Source organism: Schistocerca serialis, chromosome 2, assembly GCF_023864345.2.
Source record: "Schistocerca serialis cubense isolate TAMUIC-IGC-003099 chromosome 2, iqSchSeri2.2, whole genome shotgun sequence".
NCBI classification, from domain to species: Eukaryota; Metazoa; Arthropoda; class Insecta; order Orthoptera; family Acrididae; genus Schistocerca; species Schistocerca serialis.
Genome location: NC_064639.1, coordinates 332,686,602 through 332,713,732, shown reverse-complemented (window position 1 = coordinate 332,713,732; position 27,131 = coordinate 332,686,602). Strand labels below are relative to the sequence as shown.

The following is a 27,131-nucleotide window of genomic DNA, read 5'->3' as shown; positions in this document are numbered from 1 at the left end:
AATTGTACACAGAATATGCAAAAGAACTTGCTCACCTTGTAACAGTGGTTGATCATAAGTTGCAGGTACAACAAAGGGTACCTAATGATTGCAAAAAGTGTGGGAATTCCCATTTTCAAGAAGCCTATAATTATACACCTACTTCACTGATGTCAATCTGTCGTATAATTATGGAATATGTTTATACAAAAACCCATTAACACTTTTTGGAGAATGGAAATTTCCTCTAAAATATCAACATGGATTCTGCAAACAGAGATCCTGTGAAACTCAGCTAGCTCTGTTCACTCTTAGGATCCAGAGCACTGTAGCCAACGGCACTCAGTTTGTTGCTCTGTTCCTCGACTCCCAGAAGGCCTTCGGTACAGTTCTGCACCGTCATCCAGTGAACAAAATAAGATCTTACTGATTAGATTCAATACTTCCTCCCTGTTAGAACCCGGCTTGTCATTCTTCATGAAACAGAATCAACAGATGTATCTGTAAGTTTGAGAGTACCCCAAAGTAGGTTCCCCCAACACTGTCCCATATGGCATGCACATGTGGAAATCACTTGGCCACAACAGCCTGAGGCAAGGGCAGTACAATCATTAAACTACAACCCTGCTATCTGATTGCCCAAGTGCCAGCTGTTTGCCTACTACTTCCTGTGGGCACCTGGATGTGTTTGAGCAGGCACTTGAGCTGGAACAGCCTAATCTAGTGGATAACACTCTAAGCCCCATGCGGTTGCTCATAGACAGTTTTGTTTTCTGTATGAACATTGCAAAACCAGAAGTCTAGTAAAATGCAGGAATACTTGCAGAATGTAACGAATTGCTCACAGATAGATGGATACATACTTTCCATTACACTGTTGGTGACAAATCATTGGAAATATTAACTGTTGCAAAATTCCTAGGAGTAACCACATGGTATGACCTAAAGTGAGATGTATATAATAGATGGAAACATTCCACGTGGGAAAAATATATCTAAAAACAAAGATGATGAGACTTACCAATCAAAAGCGCTGGCAGGTCGATAGACACACAAACATACACACAAAATTCTAGCTTTCGCAACCAACAGTTGCTTCGTCAAGAGAGAGGGACGGAGAGGGAAAGACGAAAGGATGGAGAGGGTAAGGAGTCATTTCAATCCCGGGAGCGGAAAGACTTACCTTATGGGGAAAAAACGACGAAGGCAAATGTCTGCTTGTGTCTGTGTATTTGCGGATGGGTATGTGTTTGTTTGTGCGAGTGTATACCCGTCGTTTTTTTCCCCATAAGGTAAGTCTTTCCGCTCCCGGGATTGAAATGACTCCTTACCCTCTCCCTTAAAACCCACATCCTTTTGTCTTTCCCTCTCCTTCCCTCTTTCCTGACGAAGCAACCGTTGGTTGCGAAAGCTAGAATTTTGTGTGTATGTTTGTGTTTGTTTGTGTGTCTATCGACCTGCCAGTGCTTTTGTTTGGTAAGTCTCATCATCTTTGTTTCTAAAGTGAAATGTGCCGCATAAAACTAATTTTAGGAAAATCAGATCCCAAGATGAAATTCAGAGGGAGAACTTAAGGAAAAACAATTCACCACAAATTTAGTGGCTTATATCACTTGTTCAACTAATTGTTGAGTGTTCTTCATCCATCAGGAACTCTCATAAGTATAGGTTAATGCAAGATAGAATATCTAACGAAGAAAGAATGCTTCATCTTGGGATTGTTGTTTGATGTGAGTATGTTATACAGATGATCAACACACTCCAAAGGCAGATGCTACAAGTTGAAATTCAGAGAGCATATGTTCCAGTCAAACATGAGATGATATTCAACATTCATCTCACAAAATGATGATGGCAAGAAAATCAGAGAAATTGTAGACCATATGGAAGTTCACTGATATTCATCTTGTCACACATCATTCATAAATGGAATGGGGGGAGGGGGGGGGGGGGGGGAAGAGTAATAGTACCAGAAGTACCCTCTGCTGCACCCCATAAGATGACTTGTGGAGTATAAATGTTGATGTATAAGTACATCTACCACACATTTACTGGGCTACACGTCCCAATTACCTCCACTGCACTGCATTCCATTTTATCTTATAATCTTGCTGGTTTCCCGCTCAGTTTGTAAGTTCTCCTGTTTCTCCATGTTATTCTTGATGTGCCTCACTTGATTAATGTTGACCAAATTTATTTATTTATTTTACCCTGAAACACTGTGTCCCACTGCCGTGAGTCAAAACTGGTGATACACACATATTTTATACTTTTTCAGACACATCAGGAGCTTAGTTTTGAAAACTGTGCCTAGTTCGCCAGAGCATTCCAAGTAATTTTTACATCTCTGTTTATTTCTTTTGCTGTCCATCCAGTTTCTTGTATTCGGCTGCCCTACATATAAAAACTGTTGAAGTGGTTCTATATCTTCATAGTTAAAAGCCTTTACTGTATGTTTTAGTCAATACTCACAAGTACCTGCTTAGTGTTAAAAATTTAAATAGGTAATTCATGCTGTAAGTAAATGTATACATTCCTCATTAGACAAACAGCCATGAAATTGCAAAGAAATATATTTTTAAAATTCAATACACAATTAATATGCATAAAAAAATGGTTGCTGACTTATTTATTCCTGTAATTACATTGTGCTGTAAGTCATGCATAAGAAGTAGGCCTATGAGTATATGGAACCATTCAGTGTGTGAACAAAGGAAAGGTGCCTGGAGATGAAGAAGTTTCAATGCAAATTATTAAATCTAGAGGGAAAATAATACGAAAGTAATGTGCAAAATTATACACATAATGTTTTTGAAATGGAGCTATTCCCAAAAACTGAAACTACATAATAATTTCTCTACTTTTTCAAGAAAGGGGACAGATGGTGAAAGAACTATATAGGCTTCTCATCATCTACTCCATAAAGAACAAGATATCCATTAAAAGTATCAGCATCCACATAAAAATATATTAAGTTGGAAGCAAGCAGAGGAACAAGGTGGCTTTAGAAGTGGTTACAGCCTAACAGATGACTTGCAAGTTATGAACCAAATTACAGAAATATGAAATGAGTACAGATTACCACTTACAATGTAACTTGTATATTCTGAGAAAGATTGTGATGGCATTTCAGCCACACCTGAAGTAACAGACCTAGTCATAAAGAAGGAATACTTGTTAATGGAATATATGTGAACCACCTTCATTCTGCTGATGACATTGTTCTGTTTGACTGTAGTGTAGACAAATGTCAGCAACAAATGTGTGATATTAATAGAACAAGTTTGAAAGTAGAACAGATAATTAATGTTGAGGCCAAAGTAAAGTGTAAACAACATATCAAAAATAAAGTTATGCAAGTTAACAGTGAGGTCATAGAACCAGCTGACAAATTTGTGTGTTGTAGACAGTGACAGAACAGACAGTAAAAGGATTAAACAGAAGAATAATAGTAGTCTGAATTGCCACTTAATCTGTTTAAAAAGAGCAAGATGACACGGTGGTTATTGTGCTGAGATCCCATTCAAGAGGAATGAGCTTCAAATGCTCACCCACCTATCGAGATTTAGCTTTTCTTTAAGCAGATGAGGCAAATCTGGGATGATTTTGCTGAAAAAGCCACTGCCAGCTGCTTCCTGCATCCTTATGTAATTGTTCTAATGACCTCACTGTTGATGGTATATAGAAACTCTATACTGCACATAAGTGAAATTGCAATAACAATTAAATTTTACTTTGTTGGAATTTTGTGTGGTGGCTTTTTCTCGATGTTTTAAACAGATGATAGGTAAATGTGTTAATGGGGCCTAATGAAGACAGTTATTTCATGCACAATGAGAATATCTCTGCTACCTGTCATTCAAAGTGTTTTCTTTCACTGGACTACACAGCTGAAAATATCATTCACAGGGATCATTGGAATTGAAACAAAAATAAATTGTGCAATTTTCTTAAAGTGTTATGAAAGGTATGTGTACATACTTCCTATGGAATTTTGGTTAATGACAGTTGTAAAACAATTTTGAGTTTTATCACATTTTATAACAAGCAAACACTTTCAGTGCTATAACATTATGGATGAAACCAGGTAACACTATTTATTAAACTCTCTTTATGTTTTAAATTATTGTGTTACAAAAAATCTGAGCCTTAATAAAAATCCACTGAGTACCCTACTTTGTGTGGCAACTGGCTGTGACAGCAACACACTGATACAACGTGCCAAAGAGCATAAAACCATCATTCTGTTATTGTTGATTGTTCAGGCATTATTCTGATTATTTTGTATGAGGAGTATTTGATCTGGGACACAATTGTTAGGGTAGTGAGACAGAAACCCTGAACATTACTGACATGATTTGCAATTAATAGTCATCAGATGTATAGCATTTAATGTAAAAATACATGGGAGTAACCAGAAAGCATTAACATGCTATCTGTAACAGAAAGAATGTCAAGGACATATAAGAAAAAGCTGAAAATTTTTGATATGTTTATTTTGTTATAGCAATTAGCATTTAGTAAATACTGCTTCTGGTGACCCTCATTGATTTGTGTAACAGTTTGTTATGTACTTGTATGTTAGAAGTCATGGCACCTTTCACTGCAGTTGTAGTGAGTAGGGCGGGCTGGCTGCTGTGCCAGTGAGAGAAAAGGTGTTGCGCAACAGGGCTCTGTGGGCCTTGCAGTCTTGCTCTGCTTGCCGCAGTGTCCAGTAACTTGTCAGCTGGAGTGCTATGACTGGTCATGGGCAACTCTGTAGCAGTGTGTCTTGACAAAGCTCGTGGCAGAAACAAGGCAGAGATAACAACAGTCAGTGCAAACCATTGGAAACCGAGGTCAGTTACCACTGTGTGCCATAATATCAATGAAATTTTCAATCACTTGTCATCCATAATTGGTTAGCAGAAATAAACAAACAGCAAATTTTGCTTGCTTTATCCAGATATTTTATGACAGTTTAGTAAGTTTGTTCATTTGTAGACCCAATATCATAAGTACACTATCTAAATAGACAAACAATAAATGAGTACATATTTTTTTAATGAAGTGTTCAATCCATTTTGTTTATTTTGTCATTATACTAAACAGTGCAGTACCAGTTCTGTGTAGCCATCAAATGATCGATTTACTTTTCATGAACATTTCCTTGTTTACTTTCACTTAGGCATTATACTTTTTCCTCACAGTTGCTCCAACATGAGAGCTGTATCAGATTTAATGTAAAATCATAACATCAGAAAAGTATTCAATTTTCATGTAACTGTTCACTAATTTTATTTTGATCTTTGTGGAATATGTTCTTACATTTAAAAGTACGCCATGAAGTGTACACAAAACCATCACCCATTAATAATATTACATTGATGGTGCTAACTGATAGCTTTTTCGTGCAAAAATAAAATTTAAAAAAATCACACAGCTTCACAGAATTAATTAATTTTGTTGGTAGTAACATTGTCTTTGGTTTAATAGGAAAACATGAATCATGAAAAACAACACAGTGTGGTGTTTGAAACAAGACTGTAGTTCTGATTTTCTTTAAATATTTAGTACAAACACAAGACCAAATGTTAGGTGTTACAATCATTTCAGAATGACTTGAAAACTGTAGCAAGACTTCAGCAATCCGAATTTCTCTATTACCAAGTTACAAGTAAATGTGTTACATTCATATTTAAAACTTCAAAAGAAATAAACATAGTTTTTTTCATGAAGATGAAGAGTGACAGGACGAGGTAGGGATGGGAGGGAGGGAGGTGAGGTCTGTTTTCTTTTTCTTTTTTACTACATGATTATTAATTGTGGTTGCCTGATTATTATTTAGTTACTCCAAATGACATGAAGATCTCATGCCTAGTGGTGTTGTGTGTTTAGTGACGTCCTTGCATTAGTACTTCATAAAAAATCTGTTTGTTGCAAATATTTGACCACAATTGGCACCAAAAATATATTTTTCATTGAATTAAACTGAGAAATAGTTGTTAGTCCATCTGAATGAAAAAATTATTATGACAATAATTCCAGATTTTGGATAAGCAAGGTTCAGTCCCTTGCTCAGTTAATTTGCTGAAAGGTTTGTTATAGTTTCTCTTAATGGCTTCAGATGAAAGCAGGGTTGATCCTTTCAACAAGTAAAACTGATTAGTTCTCTTATTTTAAGGCATCTAATGTACCGTCCAGCTGTAATGGCATTGTTAAATTCATTATTACACCTATAAGGGCTTATAAGGTTATTAATAGATTTCATTACATTTTATAGGTGGAGTGCACTGTTATGTGGCATGATAACTCATGACCACTGATATTTTAACTGAAAGGATTTGGCTGTCGCGCATCCACGAAATATACTATTCAGTGATCTATTAGATCTTTTATTGAGGCAAGACCTGCTATATGAGAGTGGTATTCCTATGCTGCTTTGCTTATTTTGAAAATGATACAAGTCTCTAGACTTTGGTTTCTGATAGGTCAGTAGTTACCTTCAAAACATGAAATTATGGACAGCTCCATAGGACTTGTATGAAGCATTTTTGAAATAGTATTTTTGCATTTATGTTGAATGAAGCCAGTTGTGAGAGATCTGTATGTCATCTCCTTTGAGGCAGTCTCTCTTAAGTGTATTATATTTCTATTTACGTTTTATTGAACTTCACTGTCAGCTACTAACACATTCCTAGTGCTAGTTAATAAAAAGAAAGATTTCAAGTCAGTTAATGTCTTAATAAATATTTATTATGCACAGGGGGGGGGGGGGGGGGGGGGGCTAACCAGCAAAGTACGCAGTGTGACACTTCAGAACTGGTAGTCAAGTTAAAGTATACATTACCTGACAAAAAAATATGAAGCAACCAGGAGACAGGGTTGGGTGTCAATGCAATGCTGTACACTTACACACCATCAGCAGTTGCATAATTGATTAGAGTTGTAATTCTCTGTGACAAAGTGGCCACCAGAGGGTGTTAGTGTTGTTCACATTTAGAGTTGTTACCAGATGTGGAAGGACATATAGTGGGCATGAACAGCATCTGATGTTCAGTGATTAGTGTAAAGGACATGAAGGCGCAATACTCAAATGAGAAAGAGTTATTAGCTCCTGACAGGGTTTGAAAAGGGGATCCTTGATGTTCTCCGTTTGCCCAGTTGACCGAATCGTGCACTATCTGGAACTATGGGACATTGGGATGTGACACTGGCCTGATGTTGAACTGCATGGTTATGTGAGGACAGTCAACCATGTAACATCACTGCAAGGGGTGATTATTGTATTGTGCACTAAGCACTTCATAATCCCTTGACATTTGTGCCTGTCATGCAAGAAAAAGAAATGGACACTCAGCCATTTTTGTGTCATCCCTCACTGTAGGTCAGAGGCTAAAGACAGTTAGATTACGGAATTACCACCTCAAGCTTATGCTGCTTTTAACACCGTAACACAGGTGGCTGCATTTGGAATGGTGCTGTGGGCAGAAAGCATGAACTGCTGATGAATGGTGTAGCATTGTGTTCAACGATGAATTTCGATTATACAGTACCCCAAATGACCATTGTCAACAAGTATGTTGATGACCAGAGGAGAGTGTATATGTTGTACACTTGTTAAGTGTAACAATTCTGATTCTGATGGCCACTATAGCGTACACTTTGTCCATTAGTTGTTATCACTCACTCACACTGACCTGCATTTGACTTTGGTCATTGTTGTCTGTTTGTATGGATATTTCTGTTTCCTAACATTGGTAGCAAGAGGATGGGACGTTCTTATACAATCATTGGTATGTATTGTTTTTTTAGCAAGGAAGGGTTGAGTGCAAGACAGCTTCTTGATGTCTACAAGAGGATGATTGATGTTAAGTTCCCATTTCTTGACACAGTGTGGCAGATGAGTGAGAGAGAGAGAGAGAGAGAGAGAGAGAGAGAGAGAGAGAGAGAGAGAGAATGACTCTTTAAGCAGTTTGACTTGAAGTTTTTGGTACCTGTGTTATTTCAGGTGTGTGCTCACTCAATTCTGAGTGGCTGGTTGTCATACATAGAACATGATATACACATGTTGTACCACAAAGTTCGAAGATACTGTTTAAAGTTTAGAAAATCCAATATGCTCATATGAATAAATTTCAATTTAATTTAAATAGTCAACATGGTCACTTTGCTAATTGATACAATTTGCGAGAATCAGATGGTTGACAACAAGCAATGTCATATTAAAGTTTTGTGAATGGTGGTCAATTATGATGAAAGGGGAACCTTTTGTGCTGATACCTGGGGTACAATGCCATTTTGTAATGAGACACTTGTACTGCAAAAATAGCTGCCATTGTTATTTGGCTATTTGCTGCAACTGGGAATCAAACCTGTGATATGAAGTCAGAAGATACTTGCGCAGCATCAGAATAGCAAAAGTTCGCTAAAAATGAGAAAATTTTGAAAACTGAAAAATATTATTGTCAGGACTCGAAACAAAGACATCCTGAGTGTGAATTTCAATCGATAGAACTTATGGGAACTCGCCCTTCATATCTTGCCACATAAAATAATTGCTATTTCACTAAAACTTTTATTGTAGGTTAAAACAGAAAAGAAGAGTAAACAACTGTCACTGTGCCAACAGTGGCAAAGATTCATTTTATAGTCAGTAGTGGATTTGCTCACTTATTGCGGCAAAGTGAATTAACGATGTCACTTAATCAGTCACCCCCTCCCCTCCCCTCCCCTTCCCGTCCCCTCCATTTTCTTAAACCAGAGTCCCCCAGTATGTGGAAACGGCTGGTGCAGCAAATGTTGCTCCTGTTACATGGTTGTCACTTTGCTGTCTTCTTCTGTGGGCAAAGGTTCAGCGAAAGTATCTGCAGAAATGCTTGCCTCTGCGTTGGAGTGCGATGATGTGGGAGGAGAAAGTAGTGCACCCTCGAAGATGTACGCAGGTTTGAGCCACTCTATTGAGACTTGTCTCCTGGTTGCTGTTCTTTTCACTCTTGAAATTGTTGACTCCCTCGTGCATTTACTCTGTAGGATCCAGAATACAGCGAAACGAGGGATAGAGACATCATACCATCCCTGGGACATTTTTTTTACGTCTCAGTGAACAAACATCCTTCGGTTTCCATGTCTGACAGGACTGTTAGACTGAGTGTCCATCATTCTGATGCTGCGTTGTTGTAAAGTATTCATGCATACTCTGGAGTCAGTGACTTCAGCTTCCACAACTGTGCACATTCCACAGTCTCAGTGTCGGCTGTTGTTGATTCTAGTACACGCAGAAGCCTTACATAAGCTGTGTCTTCTTTCCTTGCTAAGACTTGCAATGTCAAGTCTATTTGTGCTGCAATGACAGTGCGAATGGTGGTCTGGAAGTTTGCGAAGCAATAATACACGTAAAATACTGTTTAGGCAGAAGTACACAGGGTTTGCTGGTGTCTGTAGAGTTTCGAGCAGTTGTGACGGAGTCTTTTCACCCATATTTGTGCGAATTTTTTTTTTGCAATCGCCGTTCTGGTGACATAGTGTACCAACGTATGGGAGTAACTTTACGCATTTTAACTTTGCGAGGTTTCTGCTATTTCCTTTATTACGTCCAAATCCAGAAGTGAATCAACAGTATTGAGTCAATCAGCATTACTGGATACCCGATGACGGTGAAAATATGCTTTCAATTTGCGTGAACCAGAATTGTGGTCATGTCTCCCAAAATGTGAGATGCTTAACATTTCCATGTGTTTCCATCCATCATTCCATTTTGCAGCGAATGAATAGTTGTGGATGTGATCCTAGATCGAGTGACAAGTGTTCTTTCGTCCCAACTCCAGTTTCTGGTGATTGCATCAACGAATCCATTATTCCCGACGTTACGTTCACAATGTTGCCACTGTGGTAACTCGTTTTTCATATCTCGCCATATAAAATAATTTCTCAGTTATTTCACTAACAACTTCTGTGGTACTCGTTTAGGGTAAAACAGAAAAAGAGAGTATACAACCATCAACAACTGCCACTATGCCGACTGCAGCAAAGATATTTTTTATAGTCAGCGTTGGGTACCTCCACTTACTGCAGCGATGTGGATTACTGATGTCGCCACAAAGCAATGAGATGCCTTGGAATACAGGTACTAGTGAAGTGCCGATGCAGCAGAAAGCATCAAAATTTCGAAAAAAATTCTCTCTACTGGTTTTGAACCTGGGTTGGGTTGTTTGGGCGAAGAGACCAAACAGTGAGGTCATCGGTCTCATCCCATTAAGGAAGGACGGGGAAGGAAGTCGGCTGTGCCCTTTCAAAGGAACCATCCCGGCATTTACCTGGAGAAATTTAGGGAAATCACGGAAAACCTAAATCAGGATGACCGGACACAGGATTGAACAGTCGTCCTCCCGAATGCGAGTCCAGAGTGATAACCACTTCGCCACCTCACTCTGTTTGAACCTGGGTCTCTGAACCATAAATATCCATGTGAGTCATGTGTTCGCTATTTTAATATAATAAATTGGGGGTAGTTATTTACAATGTAAAAAATTGTGAAAATTAAAAAAAAAAATACCAGTGTTAGGTTTCGAACTCAGAACCTTCCAATCATAGATGTCTATGGGAGGGAGGACGACGATGTTCGGACGATTGGATAATTTTGAATTCCCCCTTTTTGTGCAGTATTCAAAACACTAAAAATTATCAAAAAATCCCAATTTCACGAAAATCTAAAAATGTTGGGATTCGAAACAGGACCTCCCAGATCCAGAGAGTATCTGCTTACCATTATACTTCAAGACAGGTGAAGTAGCCTGAGCTAACCTGGCGGAAAGGGACTTAGTGAAAGGAAAGAGGTAACAGATAATGTAGACCAGGGGTGCCCAACCCGCGGGCCGTATGCAGCACAAAGCAAATATCAATGCTGCCCATGAAGTGAGCATCTATCTCACGATTGGTTAAACAAAAACCCATAAAATTCCGTGTGTGCAAAGTCAGGATAAATTGAATATTTTCTTGAAACTCAAGGCACACGATGCTATTCTCTCATTGGTTCATTCCTTTCTTTTTTTTCTGAGATTACTATTAAGTATATTATGTCAGGCCCAAAAATACTCGTCTTTTTCCAATGTGGCCGAGGTAAGCTAAAATGGTAGAAGTCTCTGATCTAGACAGTGATATGACAGGAGCAAAAAAAGTCAAAAGTATCGTCAGGTAATTTGGAACAGAACTGACCAATAATTACTACTAACCTCAACTTGCCAACGAGCAACAAGATTCCAAGCAGTCTAGAACAACACGAATAATGAATTTTATGATGTCCCGACCGTGTGCCGTTCCATAACCACCACAACTGCACCTGGTACTTCGTATTAAGAAAGCCAAGTAGATCAAAATACCATAACGTTGGCTGGTATACTTGATCTACTCCTACACCAGATCTTCTAGATTTCTGAACTTTGGATAACTCTTTTCGGTAAACAGTTCGCTGACAGACTAATTTACTTGACTTGCCTTCATGAACTCATCCTTCAGGAAAGCGTAAATAGCTTCACATGTGTTGGGTATTATTTCACTCAATGCTTGTTTCGATATTGCAGATGAAAATTCCAAATCATTGTAGCTCCTTCCTGTTGCTAGGAATCTTAATGTTACTGCCAGGCGTTCATGAGGAGAAATTTCCCTTCTCACACAAGTATTTTTCTCATAATATGAGGGGTTACATGCTTTAAGAGATAATTATAAGTTTCGACATCCATCCGCAAATAACTTCGCCAGTTCGCAACGAAATTATTTTTTTATTACCGTTTCTCTGTTTGCCGAGGCGCCAACTGCCCGCAATTTTTCAATTAGAGCATTGTATGCTGCTGTCTTTTTGTCTCGGTCACTATATTCTCTACTTTTAATCTTCCACAAACATGGGTGGTTTCTGTATATTTCAATGAATTCACTTACAAACTCTCGAGAACACTGACGAGTATCAGCCATTTTAATGCCCTGTGCACACAAATACAAACACTAGACTGAGCAAACAGCTGTTTCGCGCCAGATTTGCAACGATCTCCTGTCCACACGCTCCAACTTGTCTGCGCAGATGTGGTTTGAACCGACAGATTTGAGAGGTTTCGCTCAAACCTCCAACTCCAACTTCCAGGTTTGCACACACCTCAGGTTGGTGCAAATCTTCTGTTCACACGCAACGATCTGTCTGCTCAGATGTGATGTGCGCAGACATTTGCGCAGACAGATCGTTGCGTGTGGACGGGCCTTAATATTGGTTTTTAGGTTAATAAATTTTATCTTTGGTGTCAGTTGGACTTCCGCGTCGAAGCCCAAAATCGTACTCTTAAATGTACAGACTTATATTTTTAATAAATAATTCCTTGGATTGTATGCCGTTAGCTTCCTGTGTTTTTGTAGGTTCTCCTCATTTGAGGATGAGCAAGGTAAAGAAAGGAATCAGAAATCATCGTGAAATTTAGTTGCTGATTCTTTTCGTTGCTCAGACAACCAGCTAGGGTATTTAAATAGACACTTAATACAACCGGTGGATTATTGTCTTTTGTACTAGCATTTATGCTTGAACACAGTCGGTGAATTTCTGTCTTCTGTACTAGCAATTACATTTGAAAGTGTAAATCATAAAAATTCCCAGGTAACTATACTGCGAACTTTTCATTAACATGCAGTTTTTAGCTCTTTCCTATCCTTGAAACACCAATATATTCTTTCGTAAATTCACATCGTCAAAGTACGGTATTATAAGACCAAAGATATACTTGTGAATTTTGGCCATATGCTGTTATAAACCACTTCTCAAAATCAAATAACCTCTCCATTTACATTTAACCACTTAATTAAAATTACATAATAATTACAATCGAAATTTTAATCTTCTTTGGTATATAAGGTATTAAGTATCGCTCCATAAATATTTGTTAATCACCATAAAATACTGTAACTTGGTTTAAATTATTCACATCCACGCAATAAAATGTTTTAATTCATATCATAAAGGTGAACATGCGAGAGTGGCAAAGAGGAGCCTGAATCCATAATAAAGACACGCGACATTCATTATTTATTCTTATTATGTGTAAACATTTGCATACGCCGATTTTCTCGAAGTTCGAAGCTTTATTGCGAAAAGCTTTCAAAACAGTTTACGATTTAGAGTGTTAACCTTTGCTGGCCACAACTTTCTTCCATCATCCGGGCAGCATATGAATCCCGTGGCGCAGGAACTGAGCGTATTTTGAGGAGCTCTATGACAGAACCAAATTTTCCACATGTTCATGTCACCGGAGGTGCTGGTCAGCCAGACCCTGTACCATTGATCGAAAAAGGTAAGATGGTAGTCAGAGGGAACGATGTCTGGAGAATTTCAACGTCCCCAAGTATGTTTTGACCGGTTTTGCGACATGGGATCGAATTGTTGACTTCACGGAAAATCACCTTTTCATGTCTACCGCTGTATTGTGGCCGTTTATCTTCCAGTGCTCGGCACAAACGCATAAACTGCGTTCGATAACGATCTCCTGTGATTGTCTCCGTCAGTTTCAGAAGCCTCGAAAACCTGTTCCGCCGGTATGCCGACCTTCGACGTCAAAATCACCGTTCCTGGAGTGTAGAAACCATTCTCTGCACGTTCTTTCATTAACTGGTGCCTCACCATAACTCTTACCCAGCGTTTTATGATCCTTAGCCGCAGATTTCGTCATGTCAAAGAGAAAATTAAAACTTCCCGCAAGTGACGATAATTGAGCTCATAAGTTGACATACTCAGTCGAGATTAATTTTATGGTGCAATCACAAATCGACTAATAGCACAGGTCTGCAAAAAATTTTTTTGAAGTTGTTTAAAATTTGATAACTGACTTTGAGGTACTTCTCAGCGCTGATTTGAAAAATACAATCATTTTTTTCTATCACGTCAGGTTTTCCCACAAAAAAGGGAGTATTTTTGGGTATAATAACAAAATTTAAGCAATCTACCACGTTTTTCCAACATTATAAAATTTTATTTAATTTATAAATCATGTTCTAAACTACATTTCCAGTATACTTCCATTTCTCTTTAAGCTCATAAGTCCTTGTAATAACGCTTTAGATTTCTGCCTGAGCTGCTTTTATTGCTTTTCCGGCTGTGGACTCGTTGAGGATGATCTCTTTTTATCATCCAGCAGTAGTCCGCCACCATGTTCACATTCCTTCTTCCTTGATATCTTCTTTCCATTTCTTTGATGTCTTGGTGGAATCTTTCGCCCTGCTCTTCACTTACATCACCAAGGTTTTGCAGGGAAGTAGTCAAGATATGAGTGGAGAAAATGAACTTTAATGCTCATGTTACAGCCCAGCTTCTTAAAGTTGCCGAGCATGTCTGCGACGATTGCCTTGTAGTTTGGATCTCTTTTGTTTCCAAGGAAACCGGTAACAACTAATTTAAAATATGTTCATGCTGTCTTTTCTTTTGTTTCCATTTTGTCCACAAAGTTGGAATCTGTCATTAGTTTCTAATGTCTGGTCCGACAAAAATTCCTTCCTTTAGCTGTGCCTCGGATAAACCAGGAAACTCTCCACAAAGATATCTGAAACACTCCCCTTCTTTTGGCAATTCCTGAACAAATTGTTTCATCAGCCCCAACTTAATGTGAAGTGGTGGGATTAACACCTTTTTGAGATCCACAAAGCTTTTCCTCTCAACATTTTTAACCCCTACCTGTAAGGTTTTTCTCAAGGGCCAAGCTTTTTTTATGTAGTGTTGCTGTCTCTACTGTCCCATTCACAGAGAAAGCAAGGGAACTTTTATTAGCCACTTTGTTGACCAAGCAGCATTGAAATCACGTTTAAATCACCACATAGTGTTCATTTGTGGTCTGAATAGCAGAGTTTGCTTAAAACCAGTTCAAGGTTTTCGTAACATTCTTTTAAGTGAACCGAGTGTCCAACTGGTATAGACGCATATGTATTGCCATTGCGTAGAAGTACTGCTTTAAGGCTTCTTTTTGAAGAATCAGTAAAAAAGCTCCACTCATCAGGAGCATATTCTATTTTGAAACGTGCCATAAGTCCAGGAACATCACTGCAAAACACCAGGTCACCCTCTTGAGAGAAGAAAGATACAAACTCCTTTTCCCTCGATTGACGCCAAGAAAAGGATGTACCCAGAGCCAACATATGTTTATCTTTCAATCTAGATCCTAGAACCTCTGCCTATTCATTAGAAAGGCATAGGTCTCTAACTAAATCGTTCAGTTCAAACTGTGAGAATGGAAGGGATCGGTTGTGCCAGGATCATAGCAATCTCTGCCTTCTTCACTATCACCTTGCTTAGCCAATGGCTCGTGATCATCTATATAATCCAAAGAATGGAGGAAAGGGTATTGGTACTTAACGTCCATGATGAACAGGGCGAATGGCTGATTGAATGTTAGAATGAGAAATATCCTTTTTGTTTTTCAAATTGAAACCTCGTACGTTGCAAGAACAAAAATAGCAATCATCACTACGATTTTTGGGCTCCGTCCAAACCATTGGTATTCAAAAACGTAAGGACTGCTTTTTATGTTGAAACCATTGCCTCAGTTCTTCAACACACACTGAACAAACTTTGTGTGGGGCCCAAGGCTTATCTTGATCGCCTAACTTGATACCAAAATAGGCGAAATATGTACTTTTTCAACAAAATCGGAAATGTTTCTTTGTTGTCTTGTTTTTAACGGTTTCGTCACCACAAATGTAGCAGAAGCAATCTGATGAGTTTATACATCCTCTGGTATCCATTGTCCATAAAATAACTTCACAACACAAGAGAACAGTCACTACTTTAAAGCACTAGTAACAATAACGCGTGAACAGCACAGAGTGAAGAGGTACTGTGAACTGAAGGACAATAGCAGAAGCTCAATGCTTGGTGATGGCGGGTGAAGGGGCAGCGCGACAGACAGGCACCGACATGAAAATACTGTTGGTTTCTCCTACTTTTTATTTTACGTATATCTAGCATAAAAATGGCTAAATAACAGTTTATGGAGATCCTAAAAATCAAAATTCAAACTCATTAGAGTGCTGAAGTATCGAAAAAAGTTAAAACTAGACAAGCAGTTTGTGAAATAGCGGTACGTGATGGAATTTTTTCACTATTTTTCCAGAAATCAGCGTAGAAAACATTATAAAAATCACTTAATAAATTTGAAACAATTTTTATGTAGCAGATCTGCGTAATATGACTCTGTGATCTGTGTAATGTGACACTGATGACCTGCACCACTACTTACCGCTATTGCCACCTATTGCAAAACGGCAGGAGCAAAGTTGTAGACGTAATATTTTACTGCAAGGTCGCAATCGCCACAAGAGGTATGGCATAGCCTGAGGCTAGTTGTCGTCGGTGAACAGTCATCGACCACCTGGGCGTTGTGTGCAGCGATGTGATAAACTCGCGCCGCGCAAAGCATGCTCGTCATAGGGTCCATTACAGCATGCTGCGGCACCCCAGAGGGAGAAGTAAACGAATCCTCTTCCCCATTCTTAATTTTATATAGATAACACGATTATTTCAGGGCTCGTTCTTTAAGCCTGAGGAGAACTGTACATCACTGAGTGGTTGTTTTTGACTGGCATGCATTAGCTGCGTGGGAGCAACCTCGATATGGATGCTCAACCTCCTCCTTGGATGGAATCTGGAAACCAAACATCTCCTTTCAGGAGCTTTCAGAATGGGTTCAGATGTCGATCGATCATCCGTAATAGGACCCTTCCAGAGGCAACTATACAACGAGAAGAACAGCTACACTACTTGGAGGCATAACACCGTGGTGATCACTACAGTGAAAGTGGCGTCTGAGGCCATGTACCAGTTTTCCTGTGATATTTCATTCCCCCACGTTATTTTGGCAATCATGTGTCCAGTCATTTTGAAGCAGAGAACAATGTCCTTTAAGGTAGTGTTCTAAGTTCAAGAATATTTTCAACGGCTATTAACAGTATTATATACATAATAACGGAATAAATTCAGTGTCCCTTATTCGTAAACAGCTTTTCCAATTTTAGAGCTTCTTCCAGCACTGCAGCAGGCATCCACCAGCTGCAGGTGACAGGTCGTTGGAGGAGTAGAAAGAGCAAAAATGTTTAAAGTTTCGATTGATAGTAACCGGGCCAAATATCTCACGAAATAAGCATCAAACAAAAATCTACAAAGAACGAAATTCGTCTAGCTTGAAGGGGCAAACCAGATGGCGCTATGGTTGGCCCGTTAGATGGCGCTGCCATAGGTCAAACGGATATCAACTGCGTTTTTTTAAAATAGGAATCCCCATTTTTTATTACATATTCGTGCTGTACGTAAAGAAATACGAATGTTTTAGTTGGACCACTTTTCTCGCTTTGTGATAGATGGCGCTGTAATAGTCACAAACATATGGCTCACAATTTTAGACGAACATTTGGTAACGGGAAGTTTTTTAAATTAAAATATATAACGTAGGTACGTTTGAACATTTTATTTCGGTTGTTCCAATGTGATACATGTATCTTTGTGAACTTATCATTTCTGAGAACGCATGCTGTTACAGTGTGAGTACCTGTAAATACCACATTAATGCAATAAATGCTCAAAATGATGTCCGTCAACTTCAATGCATTTGGCAATACGTGAACGACATTCCTCTCAACAGCGAGTACTTCGCCTTCCGTAATGTTCGCACATGCATTGACAGTGCGCTGACGCACGTTGTCAGGCGTTGTCGGTGGATCACGATAGCAAATATCCTTCAGCTTTCCCCATAGAAAGAAATCCGGGGACGTCAGATCCAGTGAACGTGCGGGCCATGGTATGGTGCTTCGACGACCAATCCACCTGTCATGAAATATGCTATTCAATACCGCTTCAACCGCACGCGAGCTATGTGCCGGACATCCATCGTGTTAGAAGTACATCGCCATTCTGTCATGCAGTGAAACATCTTGTAGTAATATCGGTAGAACATTACGTAGGAAATCAGCATACATTGCACCATTAAGATTGCCATCGATAAAATGGGGGCCAATTATCCTTCCTCCCATAATTCCGCACCATACATTAACTCGCCAAGGTCGCTGATGTTCCACTTGTCGCAGCCATCGTGGGTTTTCCGTTGCCCAATAGTGAATATTATGCCGGTTTACGTTACCGCTGTTGGTGAATGATGCTTAGTCGCTAAATAGAACGCGTGAATAAAATCTGTCATTGTCCCGTAATTTCTCTTGTACCCAGTGGCAGAACTGTACACGACGTTCAAAGTCGTCACCATGCAATTCCTGTTGCATAGAAATATGGTACGGGTGGAATCGATGTTGATGTAGCACTCTCAACACCGACGTTTTTGAGATTTCCGATTCTCGCGCAGTTTGTCTGCTACTGATGTGCGGATCAGCCGCGACAGCAGCTAAAACACCTACTTGGGCATCATCATTTGTTGCAGGTCGTGGTTGACGTTTCACATGTGGCTGAACACTTCCTGTTTCCTTAAATAACGTAACTATCCCGCGAACGGTCCGGACACTTGGATGATGTCGTCCAGGATACCCAGCAGCATACACAGCACATGCCCCTTGGGCATTTTGATCACAATAGCCATGCATCAACACGATATCGACCTTTTCCGCAATTGGTAAACGGTCCATTTTAAAACGGGTAATGTATCACGAAGCAAATACCATCCGCACTGGCGGAATGTTACGTGATACCACGTACTTATACATTTCTGACTATTACAGCGCCATCTATCACAAAGCGAAAAAAGTGGTCCAACTAAAGCATTCATATTTCTGTACGCACTACAGGAATATGTAATAAAAATGGGGATTCCTATTTAAAAAAAACGCAGTTGATATCCGTTTGACCTATGGCAGCGCCATCTAGCGGGCCAACCATAGCGCCATCTGGTTTCCCCCTTCAAGCTAGACGAGTTTCGTTCTTCGTAGTTTTTTCGTTTGACGCTTATTTCGTGAGATATTTGACCTGGTCACGGTCAATGGACCACTGTATATATAATCCTTTCTAATAATTCACGCTTTTTCACTTGGCCTGAATCGACACTTAAGGGCACCATTTTAAATTTTAAACAATCTTTGAGACATCTCGGTCTCGTTTTTGATGAAAGTTTTTCTTGGCTTCCACACCAGAGGCAACTGAATGCGAGGTCTCTCAAAAAGTCAGATATTTCAAAATCTGTCAGCCACAGGGCATGGGGATCAGAATGAAATTTCCGGCGTTTATAATATCCCAATTCGAGTACGCATGTATGATGTGCGTGTCGGCAGACGATCATGCACTGGTGTGCAAAACTTAACCACGAAAGTATTTTTCACGTGACGTGTAACTGCCAAGTAAGACCGTTCAATGAAAATTGCGCCATACACAGAAAGAACGCCTGCAGTATATCATGGAAGGTAACTGAAAGAAATACGGAATGAGACGAACAGAGATGACATCTTTATTCAAATACAACAATAACACTGACGTCTCCGCGATTTGTGGTGGCCCCTGGGCATTACAAAAGGCATGTTACGATTCTTAAGAAGCACTGCAAGCTCTGCAAATGCTCCCTTGCTGGCCAACAAGGCTGGTAAGGAGTTCTTGTGATGGGGCGTTCCATTCCTCCACCAGCGCGGTTGTCAGTTGCTGAATGGTCGTTGGTGCTTGTGAGCGTGCTGCAGTACGTCTCTCCAACTCACCTCACGCGTGCTCGGTGGGATTTAAGTTTGGGAAACGGGCAGTCCAGTCCATTCGCCAAATTTCCGCATGTTCCAAGAGCTGCTCCACCTGCACAGTTCACCCATCTCGGAAGTCGAGAATCTCGACGACTGCCTTTTATTGACACTGATATGCCAAAATATCGGTTCTAAAAAATGGTTTAAATGGCTCTGAGCACTATGGGACTCAACTGCTGAGGTCATTAGTCCCCTATAACTTAGAACTAGTTAAACCTAACTAACCTAAGGACATCACAAACATCCATGCCCGAGGCAGGATTCGAACCTGCGACCGTAGCGGTCTTGCGGTTCCAGACTGCAGCGCCTTTAACCGCACGGCCACTTCGGCCGGCAAAATATCGGTTCTAGGAATGCTTTAAGTTTGAAGTCGCATAACAAATAACAAAAAAATGTAGGCATTGACTTAAAAGCTTAACATTTTTACGCCATCAAGGGATCGCAGACCTTAGTATGTTAGCCGTTCCTGAGAAAAAGGGTTTTTAATAATTGGACGGATAGACAGGTGAACTACAAAATAATCCTATAAGGGTTCCACTTTTACCGACTGAGGTATAGAACCCTAAAACTGAAGTCATAGTCGAATGCAGCGTTATGCGTCCCCACACCATAACACCTGGACCATCAAAACGATCATGCGGGGCGTATCCACTTTTGGAGAAAGGTGGGGACACGTAATTCACACAGGAACATGATTGTTTTGGTGGTACAGATGTTGTAGTGTGAAGGGGCGTAATGTTGCATTGGCATATTGACCAACAAATCGTTGAACACGGCACACTCAACGATCAACGTTACTGTGAAGCAGCACTCCTTCCGCATGTGCACTTTTCCAGGGGTTCATCTCGCCCAGTCCGCCCCGATAGCTGAATGGCAGTTCGGCGCTAGCGGCCGTGCGAAGCGGAGGTCCGATACATCCGCCTGTGCGGCGTGTGCGAGTGTTTGTTTACTTGTGGACTTAGTCTGCGCGCGGGCTAGTAACAACGATCATGGCGAACGAGTACAGGAAAACTACATTACGATTCAATTTCTGAAAAGACTAAGAACGACCAAAGGCTTTGGCAGTGGAACGATTCTTTCGAGAGGAAGTCAAGATACCGCCAAACAATATTGTCGGAATTCACCTGTCCATCATTAGTCCCACGGTGTATGTTAAGATGGTAAATGACGCGGCGTGTGAGAGAATTCTACTGGCGACAAAAGCAGGTCTCCGATTTTGCCATAGTGACGGGAATGTGGACACGGTAACTGTAGAACATGCTGGTCTGAGTGTACGGACAATACGTGATTTTGAGCTGCCATTTGAGCTCCCGGCTGAAGAAGTTATCGAGGCTTTTAAGCCATACGGTACGGTACATGGTCACACGGCAGAACGCTGGACACAATTCGCCACGTACCCCATTCTTAACGGAGTGCGACAAATCACTATTGATCTTCAGAAGCATGTACCGTCCTATCTGACAATTGGTGGTTGTCGGGCGGTGGTGATTTACGATGGTCAACCACGTACATGTTCTGGCTGTGGTCAGGAGGGACACCTCAGGTCGAACTGTATGCAACGGCGGATTACGCAACTGCCTTCAGATGTGCGGGAGCCATCGCCGGCGATGACAGTACTACCGATCACCTATGCCAAAGCCCTCACTGCGTCCGCTGATGACCGACAGGACACAGCCCCGGTGGAAGATCAAGATGGCACTCTCCGAAACCTTGTCGCAGACGTCGGGATGACAGAGGATGCTGCTCCATCGAGCATGCAATCTACGGCGACAACATCAGATGAGACCGAACTCCCACCAAGCACACCGATAGTACACGAAGCAGTTCCAGCCACTACGGATGCTGTTCCGTCTGGAACGCACTCTGAGACGACAACATCAGTTTCGACCGAACTCCCGACAAGTACAACGATGGGACTCGAAACACTTCCAGTTCCTACGGATGCTTTTCTGTCGGGCAGCCGTGATTCCCTACAATCTGAGGACACGGAAGGAAGATCACGCAAACAACGTTCCCCGAAAAGGAGGAAACGGCGGCGTCGCACGACGCCTCCTCGGGATGACTTCACTTGCCCCGACGACGATGTGCCTGTGGACCAAGACGACACAACAGCCTCTACGAAACAGAATGAGGCAATGGAAACTGTTCGATCAGACCCGCAGCGGTCTGTCACATTGACGGTACTGGGACGTGGTGATGCTGAAGAGGAATCACAACTAGTTGGCTCTCCAGACGCAGATGCTGTGGCTATGGACACGAATATATCACAACCTGAAAATATGTGGTATGACGATATTGAGGAGGCGCCGGACGTCATACAGAGGCAGCCGGCACTCACGAAGACGGCCTAATAATCGCTGAAGGTGAAGGGAGAGGGGCGAGAGAACGTATTATAATTCAGCCCCCAGCGCCGATGCAGGGAGATGTTGTTGCGCCTCGACAGAGTGGGATTCAACGCCATGCGAACCGTATTGCGACATTAAATATAAATGACGTGCGTTCACAGGCCAAAATACACCTACTGAAGGAAACGCTTTGGGCATCTGATGTGGGTATTGCTTTGCTGCAGGAAGTGCACATAGCTGCACTCCCATACATCGCAGGCTACCAATCCTATTCGTCACATGGAGATCACAATGGGAGTGGGGTGGCAGTTTACGTGCGAGATGGCTTCCCAGTGGAAAACGTGTATTATCTTCCGTCGGCCAGGGGAATGGCTTTCACGACGTTTGGGACACGCATCATCAATCTATATGCACCGTCGGGAAATAATCGGCGGCGGGAAAGGGCGCGATTTTATGCAGAAGACATTGCCCCACTATTCCATGGACGTTATGAATGTGTAATAATTGGTGAAGATTTCAACTGTGTTCTCAGCCAGAAAGACCAATCGCCGCAAGCAAACATCAGCCAGGAGTTGCGAATCGTTGTCAACGACCTTGTACGTAGTGACACGTGGGAATTACGACATGCAGATGCACCGGGATACACCTGTGTGACAAGTCATTCGGCGAGCAGATTAGATCGCATTTATATCTCACGGGCTCATGCAAATGATTTACAGGACGCGGAACGCTGGCCATTGGCATTTTCCGATCACAGCGCTTACATCTGTACGGTGCTTCTTCCCCGTAGAGAGGTGTGGAACAGTAAGGCCCCGTGGAAACTAAACATTCAACATCTACATGATCCTGAATGCCGTCAACGGATCCTTGAGACATGGACTATGTGCGAGCGAAGGGTTGGAAGGTATACGACGATGCTTGATTGGTGTCTGACTTGTGCTAAACCGGCGCTTCGCCGTACGCTCATCTCATATAGCAGGGAGATGGCAGAATGGCGCCGCCGTACGACCGACTTTTATTTTGCAGCACTGCGCGACCTGGATGATGGTCCGCCGGAACAGGACATCTGGATCGAACGCAAAAGGATAAAAGCTAAACTAGTGGCTTTAGCTCGGAAACATCTTCAGGGAACCATGGTGCGCGCCAGATGTCACGATACGATAAGGCACGAGATTGCTTCCATGCACCACGTCGTGAATGAACGAAAGCACCGACGACGCGTTTTGGTACGGGAATTAATTACCCGCGAAGACCGAAGAGTGACGCGTCAAGCGGACATTGTCTCTGCATTCGTCGACCATTACCAACACATCTATCAGGAAGAAGCAGCCCCTGTCGATGACCTCGACCGTATAGCCACGCACGTCTCCCGTACACTGACGGTGGAAGCTGCGGGAACCTTACTGGAAGGCATTAGCAGTGAGGAAGTACATGATGCGATCGGTCCCCGGGCATTGATGGGCTTCCTGCTGAATTTTATCGAGAATTTCGCAACGAAATGGCACCGCGATGGACAGAAATGTACAACGAGATGTTAAATTCCGATGCGCCTATTCCACCAGCTTTCATGGAAGGCCTCTTGGTGCCAGTACATAAACCGAAGCCAGGAATTACGGTCATACATTATTGCCCCATCACCCTGCTTAATGCCGACTATAAGATCTTTGCACGGTTGCTAGCGTCCCGATGTCGTATGTTAATTCGTAGCGTTCTCTCTCCGGAACAGACGACACCGGGTGGATCGGTGAATGTGCAAACAGCTACTGGCGAATGCCGTGATGTGATAGCGCTGGCGGAGGCGAGCCGGCTTAAAGCGGCGATGGTGGCGGTTGATTTTGACAGTGCTTTTGATAAGGTGCGCCACAACTATCTGTACGCTGTACTGCAACAAATGGGATTTCCAGACCGTTTTACTGGTTTCATTAGAAGGATATATGTGGGCGCACAATCCTTGGTACAGGTTAATTGGCGTATAGCAGGGCCCATTCAAATTCGACGATCCATTCGCCAGGGCTGCCCTCTTTCGATGCTGCTGTTCGCGATAGCGTTGGAACCATTAATTGGGAGGCTAACCAATTCTCTTTCTGGGATGGAACTACGGGGCTACACCTTCAAATGTGTGCCTATGCGGATGACCTCCTGCTGTTCGTTCGTTCTGAGGAAAAGGTGAAGACGGTGCTTGAACTGTTGTTGGACCACAGTGTGACGGCGGGTAGTGCAGTGAACATGAAAAAATCGGCTCCAATGCCGGTTGGAAGGGGCCTTACGCCGGAAGAAATCAGTCTGTTTCCTTATGTGCAACGATTCCGCTATCTCGGCTTAGACTTTACCTCATCTGTAAAACATACTGCGGCAGTTAACTACCGACGTATTTTACAGACAACACGTACCATGGTCCGACAACATCTACGGCGCCTTGATCCTTTGCAGCGAGTCGAGTATCTGAACACTTATGTGGTTTCTCGAATGGTGCATATTTCGCAGATCCTGCCCCTACCACTCACGTTCGGACATCGACTTCAATCAGCACTAGGCTATTTTGTGATGATTGGATCGCCCCTCAAGGTGCGATACGAAACGCTCACGCTCCCTACGGACAAGGGGGGACTCGGGCTTACGAATGTTCACTGCCGAGCGACGGCGCTCCTTCTAGCCACGATGTACAAGCAATGGCGTAGCGGGCGTGATTCCCTTACATCCCGCCTAATGGATCTCCTGGTTCCAGCGTCCCTCACACCTCCGGTGGCGGTGGGCAACATTACGCCACATTTTGCGCATGTATCAACATTTATCGTGGAACTTAGTTATATGAGAGACGAGCTGCCGCGCACGAGACCGCCATGCGCGAAGGATTTTTATGTTTGGCTGCTACGACGGATAAGTCTTAATGTCATTTAACTCAAACACCCCAGGTTGCATTGGCCGAAGATTTGGAGACATGTGCGCCAAAAATTCCTTCCTACCTTCGTTCGGGCACTGTGGTTCTCTGTCGCCTGTGGCAAGTTCAACACCAACCAACGGCTCCATGCAATTGGACTAGTGGACACTCCACTATGCCCGAAATGTCGCCAAGTGGATGACGACCATCACCGCTTAACTTGTATCGCGGTGGAGGACGTCTGGCTCCTAGGAAGACAGATGGTGGCTTGCTACCTCCGTGTGACCCCGCAACATATTACACCTGCTTCCTTCTTACATACGGAGAGTGACTACTTTCCGGCGACTAAATCACAGTCGATCATCTGGGTCAAAGGTTGGACGATCGCGTACCTCTATGGGGATGCTGCCAAGTCGAGACTTGAATTTTGGTATTTCTTGCAGCAAGCCCGCAATGATGTTCGTAGATGGTCACACTATCGGAAAACCTTTGCCAACTATCTTCATACAGTCTTCCTCGACCCCCCACGCAGTTGGGATGTGCCAGGTGCAGTTGGTGTGCACATTTGACAGCTGATAATGAACCTCACGCTTTTCTCACCACTCAATATGTAATGCACATACTATACGATGAAATGATCTACATGTTCCTTTTAACAGGTTGATCTTTATTGAAAATAAATAAATGAATAAAAAAAACATCCCTGTTCCTTTAAATTTGTGATTGTTTTAAAATGATTTATTTTATTTTATTTTATTTTATTTTATTTTTTTTGCAGAGGATGCATTTCATTTAGTTTTGTAAAAAAAAATAAAGAAAAAAAAGTGGTTAGCGTCCAAGCCCCGTAATTGTAGGTCGTCGGTCGCTGGATCGAGTCCTGTTCAACGTGACGAAGTACCGTCCTAAGGGGCCCGGGTTCGATTCCCTGTTGGGTCGGGGAATTTCTCCGCTCAGGGACTGGGTGTTGTGTTGTCTTCATCATCATTTCATCCCCATCCGGCGCGCAGGTCACCCAATGTGGCGTCGAATGTAATAAGACCTGCACCAAGGTGACCGGACCTGCACCACAAGGCGCCTTCCGGCCAATGACGCCAAACGCTCATTGCCAGTTTTCCATACCGCCCAGACTTTATTTTTATGGATGAAAATGTGCGACTACATCGAACAGCGAAACTGGAGGACCTTTTGGACTGGCCTCCCCATTCACTGGACTTAAATCTCTTCGAGCAGGTGTGGAATTCATAGTGAAGATGTGTTGTAGCATGTCCACATGCAGCATCGAGCAGTTTTCAATTGCACTGGCGGAGGAACGGAACGCTCTATCATAAGATTTTCTTACCAGCCTTGGGGCCAGTATGAGAGCACAATGTAGACAATGTATTGGCATCCTTGGTGCTCACACAACCTATTAAGAACTATGTCCTCCCTTTTGTAATGTCCAGGAGACCAACAAAAATCGCGGAGACTTAAGTGAAATTATCGTCTTTGATAAAAATGTCATTTCTGTTCGTCTCGTAGAGTATTTCCTTCAATTACCTTTGAATTACACTGTTGCAGTTCTTTCCATGTATGGTCAAAGTTTCATCGAACTATGATACTTCGCAGTGACACTTCAACCGAAACCTACTACCATCCATAAGCTTTTAACTCCGGTGTATTTAAGAACATTAAATGCAGTCACCAGTGAGGGATTCACAGTGGCCACTACAGTACGTAGTGCCAGACCTATTCGCACCACCTTTGCAGAGGCTAGTGAGATACCACTCTTTGAGGTGAGATCTCCTCGTGGTGTGAGTAGCATACAAAGTGCGTCCATATCTCTTAATATTACGCTACTCCACCGGCACGGAGACACTCACAGTGGTGGCGACAGTATTAGTACAGCTCATACATTATCTGATTAAAAGAAAAGTATATGGACACCTCTACATATTGCAGAATTGACCACTAGACGTCATTGGAAGCAGAGCCTCCAGCACAGGAGGCGAGAATTATTGTACTGTCAGTAGACAAACATTAACAGCAGAATGGGTCAGTAAGCAGAGCTCACTCACTTCGAACATGTATTAGTCATTGGATGGCACCTGCATAATAAATATATCAGGGACATTTCAACTCTTGTAAATCTGCCCAAGTCGACTGTTGCTGATGTGATTGATAAATGAAACGCTGATCCCGGCGGAGGTTCGAGTCCTCCCTCGGGCATGGGTGTGTGTGTT

General features: G+C 42.0%; 1 protein-coding gene across 1 annotated transcript in view; it reads left to right on the top strand.

Moving 5' to 3' along the window:
• The first annotated feature begins 4,710 nt into the window (after positions 1-4,710).
• The window catches only part of LOC126457141 (NADP-dependent malic enzyme-like), a 389,633-nt gene continuing 367,212 nt past the window's right edge, over positions 4,711-27,131 (top strand). The window contains exon 1 of the mRNA XM_050093209.1: positions 4,711-4,817. Coding sequence (XP_049949166.1) covers positions 4,726-4,817 — 92 coding nt within the window. The 5' untranslated portion in view covers positions 4,711-4,725. The remainder of the gene's footprint in view (positions 4,818-27,131) is intronic.